Source organism: Helobdella robusta (assembly GCF_000326865.2).
Source record: "Helobdella robusta unplaced genomic scaffold HELROscaffold_21, whole genome shotgun sequence".
In the NCBI taxonomy this organism is placed as follows: domain Eukaryota; kingdom Metazoa; phylum Annelida; class Clitellata; order Rhynchobdellida; family Glossiphoniidae; genus Helobdella; species Helobdella robusta.
In genome coordinates this window covers 1,907,371-1,912,871 of record NW_008704124.1, presented here as the reverse complement: position 1 = coordinate 1,912,871, position 5,501 = coordinate 1,907,371, and the positions used below count along the sequence as shown (strand labels likewise).

At 30.5% G+C, this 5,501-nt stretch overlaps 1 protein-coding gene across 1 annotated transcript; it reads right to left on the bottom strand.

The window, feature by feature from the left end:
- Positions 1 to 1,719: 1,719 nt before the first annotated feature.
- HELRODRAFT_171692 (hypothetical protein) lies at positions 1,720 to 2,337 on the bottom strand (the record flags this gene model as incomplete). Its single annotated transcript, XM_009018389.1, has 3 exons — positions 1,720 to 1,983; positions 2,048 to 2,188; positions 2,251 to 2,337. The coding sequence occupies 3 exons, from the start codon at positions 2,335 to 2,337 to the stop codon at positions 1,720 to 1,722; spliced, it is 492 nt and encodes a 163-aa protein (XP_009016637.1).
- Between the last annotated feature and the right edge of the window lie 3,164 nt (positions 2,338 to 5,501).

Here is a 5,501-nt window from a genome sequence, read left to right as displayed (position 1 = left end):
AATTCCAGTGCATTTTACTTTTTTCAATCTATTTTTTTTCAAAATTTAAAAGAATAAAATTGAAAATAAAGTACATTAGTCAATTTCCATATAAATAAAAGATTGGTGGTAATCCGTTGTCAATGACTGGTGTGTTGGACCTCTTAGATTCTGTTGACAATCCAATGAGTGCCATCACTACCATGGATTTCACGGTAAGTATTGTTATTTCTATTAACTCTTGATATTCCATTGTGGTATGTAATGTATGAAATAAGTTTTTATTCAACTTTTATAAATAAAATGTCCAAATATAGAATGAACAATGAAAAGGCATAATGAATAATTAACCTGGTTTACTTTTTCCCACGTGAAATACTTTTGCTTGTTTGTTAATAGTGTGAGTGTGCTGATAGAACCCTTGAAGAAATCGTATTTTAAAAATGGTAGGGAGTGCCGGTTAACAGAAAGATTGTGTACATCATTGAAAGTCTTCAAAAGTATCGAGCTCTGCACGTCAAGCACGGCATCATGATCGGAAGTGATGATGTCTTTGGCAGAAGGATGGGTTATTATTTGCCGATTCAATTATGAAGACATGTAGCTATTGAAAGTTCTTCTTCTATTTCAGTTCTTCGCTGCGACCCGCTAAAATTATTGATTCAGTTTCTCGCTGATAAATCAATAAAGCCTTATGATTTGTTCAAGCACTACGATCCAGACAAGCAATTCAAAGTCCCCAGAGAGCACTTCTTGAAAGGCCTCAAAGTAATGTTTGTCATTTCAACTAATATTTAAAATTTTTTACTAAAATTACATGTTAAACCTCGTGTTAAAAAGCGTTTTATGAAATTTATTGTCTTGAAAGATAAACAGATCTAATAATTTAAAAATAATTAAACATAGGCCGCAAACGTTCCTCTCGACGAGTATGACTTTGAAAAGTTACTTGTCAGGTTTGATTCTAGTGGAAAAGAAGGAAAAGTTAATTACCAGTTAGAGTTAATATTTGTTCTGTACCATTTTAAATTGAATAAAATCTATTTTGTTTGTGCGAACCGCCAGACGTTTGATCAGAGGTGTAAAAGATCAAATAAAACAGAACAAAGCTGAAGAAAAACAGAAAAGAATGGAAGCCAAGCAAATGAAGGAAGACATTTCAGCAAATGAATTAGACGATGACGTCGAACTGGACGATTCGAACGCTAGACAGCGGGACAACTCAACTCCAGATTCCTTGGCAAGCAGTCCTTCGCCGACAGAACGTTCTCTGCCGGTTAATTCCACTGCAACCATCGAGAAGGACCTTCACAATAATCAAAAGTTGAAAAACTTGTTGTTGGGGAAGACAAAGTTGCCCAACACAAGCCCCACTGCATCCACATTATCGACTGAAAGAAGTACAGTAAGTGACATAAGCTTAAAAAGCACTAACGTGAGTAGCATATTAACTAACCGACTTTCGAAAAAAGTCCAGATGAAACAGCAAACAAACAATGATACAAAAATGTCTACGGTTTATGAATGATCATTAAATCGGTACATTCCAATTATGTAACGCATTTTGTTTTCTACATCATTTATTTTTCAATGAGCCAGTTCGTTAAGCATATAGAAAAATATAATTAGTTTCACAGTAATGACATTAATGATATTCACAATTTACAAAAAAGATGTTTCGTTTGAAAAACAAATTTCAAAAATAATTCGTCCCAAGTTTCTTATCAAAAACTTCACAATTCAACAATTTAATTTATTTTTAGTCAAACTTTCATCGAATCCAATTCTCTCCATGGGATGGTGATGACCAAGAGGAGCGGCGCCCGATGGATAGTGGCAGTACAGAGGTCTCTTTGCAGGACATTCAGCAGCCGGACAACAATTGACTTCATTCTTGCGTGAACTATGACTAATTTTGCCCTGGGAACAGCATGGATCGGTGTAATGAGGCGGTTTACTGCCAACAGAAATTCCTAAATAAGGAATGCAACACCTTTCCTGCTCCTGAAAGTTTATTAGTTCCAAATTAGTTTTTCATTTTATAAAACAATATGTATCTGAGCCTCACTAGTGGTCTGTTGTAGCAGTCCATATATATAGAAGAATAGAGGGTAGGATTCAAAGGAGCTGACTGGTTTAACACGGATCCAAACGGAGAGCTGATTGCATGACCACCGGCGGGCAGCAGATCTTTTGTTGTCACTTTGATCTAAGAAATATAATTATTAGTGTTACTGTTGTGTGAATAGGAAACAAATATGTTTATCTAACAATATTTAATATCTCTTCAGCTCTACTTTTATGGTCAGGTTGGAAGAAGCAGTCGAGAATGATTTCTTGCGACCTAGGCTTCATCATGTCGTATATGTTTCTACAATTTAAAAAGTAAAACGTATTTTAAAAAAGTAGAACGTTACACTAATAAATTGAATATCTTATTATTTATTCACTCAGTTGTACAATCGTGGCTATTAGAAATATTTAGACAAGCTTTTTCAAATAAAATTAACTGTTCTCGACCTTGAATTTATCATCAATTAGTTTTTTTTGCATTCATCGTTATCGCTCTAAATTCATAGAATTATTGGTAGGATTATAGGTTTTAATAGAAGCCTTCAACGTTTTTATTATCATCATCATTATTATTGAAATAATAATTACTACAACTACTACAACTAACAACCAATCGTTGCAGTGCTAGCCTTGATATAAACAGCTTTAACAAAAATTAAATGGGTAGGATAGTTCTACTATCATCATTCATAGAGAAAAACATTTTTGATTTTTTGTTAATGGTTATGGTTATATGCGCAAAACGTAGCAATGAGGAAAGATAGTAAAAGGTATTAATGTTAGAAACAGCAGATTGTGAAGCAAATGAAGCCAAACAAAACAAATACCTATTTTGTCAATCAATTGTAAAATTTGTGTAATTATGAGATAGAAATAGCAAATAGAGAAACAATGGGGTGTTGAGAGTTAATTTTTTGTATGCATTACGCTGGTTAAAATCTTCTACATCTTTCTCGGGCCTTATCCTTTGAGAGTTACTGAAAGGGAAGAAGGAAGCACACAGCACGCCAGTGCGTGGTGGTGATGCTTGGATATATACCGAACAATATTATGGTTAAAACAGTTTGTTCAGTCAGATTTGAACACTGTCGTCTAACGTGATAAAATGTTGAAAACTGAGATGAAACGTTAGCTGCAAATTGTTCCCAAAATTTGTAAGTTTGTGTAAGACGTTTAAATTAATAAAAAAATCAATTTACAAAAAAAAATAAGTACAGATTTGAAATAAATACCAAATAAATTAGAAGAAAATATATTTGAAATTTTTTTAGCTATTAATAAAATGAAAACAAAATGAAGTATAAAAAAAATAATCAGATGTTTTAAAAATATTTTTACACGTTATTAACCTCTTAATAATCTGAAGTGCTTTTAATTTGTCGGCAGGAATCGAAAACGTACCAAGTATGTCTTTGGTATCGCAACTGCTTATACTTGTGATTCGCTAAATGAATTAAAACGGTTAAGTTGAATGTCTACTTATTGTAACACATTTCAACTATTAGATATAATATATGTATACTTACATATACATATATATTATTAATTATTATTATTTGAGCATTTATATATAACGCCTTTTATAAAACCGAGGTTTTCTTATAGATGTATTTTAAAATTCAAAGAACAATTACATAAATGTTATAGTTTGAATCGATACAAAAACTTAATTATTAAAAAAATATATGCGGCATTTAAATTTATATATTACATGACTACGTTTTAAAGAAAAATCGTCTTTATGAGTGCAGCTGTTCTTTATGACCAATTGTTATGTCTTACATTTATTTTAGTATACCCTAAGTTTTATTTTATTGGCATCATTAATTGGTGTAACGTTTCTTTTTATGATTTGTTTGAGGACGACTTTGTCTCTTTTATGTGCCGTTGACATGATTTCTCTAATATAGAATTATGTCGTTGTGATTGTTGTTTTTGAATATACTGCTATCTTGCTGTAGTCTTTGTTGACTGGTGCTTTCAATTAATGATGTTTTGTAACTTTGTAACCATTGCTTACTAGTAGATTTGTAATTCTTTTCAGTTCCGTATTCCGTATAACATATGTATATATATATAATATATAAATATATATAAGTAATTTATATATATATATAAGTAATTTATATATATATATATCACATGAAGCTTCTTATAAATATATGAAGCGCCCTAAATATTTTTATGTTATTTACTTCATTGTATCAATACAAAAATGACTTATGCAGAAAGAACAAACCATAATATTTCGCGTCATCTTATTGACGTATCTTGAAGTAGATGTTTTTAGATGTGTTTATACCAATATGAAAAAAAAAATATTACATGTTCCAACAGTTCCAGAGCTTTCAACCTGTCACATGTGTTGGAAATAGCATACAATATATTTACCACCTGCAAATAAGATTACTTAAATGTTGCAAATATAAATGTTTTCAACAATTAAAAGTTACTTGTGAGCCGAGAAAGTAACCTTTACTTTCGTACAATATTCTCAATTTGTTTTCGTTCTTGTCAGTCTCCTACAAATTAATTTTGTAATATTATAATATGGTATCCCTTCTTTTTATTTAATTCAATATGCACTAAATAATTTTGCTTAATTTATTAAAACGTTTATTGAATAATTGCCGCTGTAGACTGCGATGAGTCCAGGTTTGAAGTTCAAGGTGTAGTCAAAGTTGTGGTCAAGAGAAGTATTTTTTTGAAAAAGTGGCCAACTAGGATAAGTTAAATTAAACAATTCCAAAAAACAAAAATAGTTACAAATTGACTATTGTTTGAAGCTGGTCAAATCAAATGTTGTGAGGCTTCAAACATGTCTAAACATGCCTAAAGTCTAAACTACTGAACAACAAATTTTTAATTTAAAATAAATGTGTCACAGGATCTCTCCAAATACAAATAATTTGAGTTTTTAGTTATCTGCTAGCCAGATTCATTAAGTCTTTTTTCGTGTATTCCTTGTTCAAGTTTAATTAAAAAGTGTGAGAAATCTCATAAAGTTAATTTAATTTTTCACCCTGTTTCATTATTATTTATCAATATCATTAAATTAAATCATAGCCTTTTTAATGATTAAATTTTATTATATGAATACAAAATTTATATTTAATAACTTATAATATATAAATAATTAGATAAACGATGTAACAGTTATTACCACACAACTAAACAGAGTATCTAACACAACAATAACTAATTTTCAGTTTAATTTTAATATTTAATTGAATTTTAATAACATTAATTAAACTAATTCTTCACTAAGTAATGAAATATTTTACTTGATTAATACGCATTAAGAGACACTCAAAAGCGCACGTTTCCAAAGGACACTTCGCCATGATAATTCAAAATACATGCACATGCACAAGCTTCGATGAAGATGTAGTAAATAATTATCGGTCGCCCTTGGCAACCGGAGAAAACATCGAAATTAAAAGTAAAAA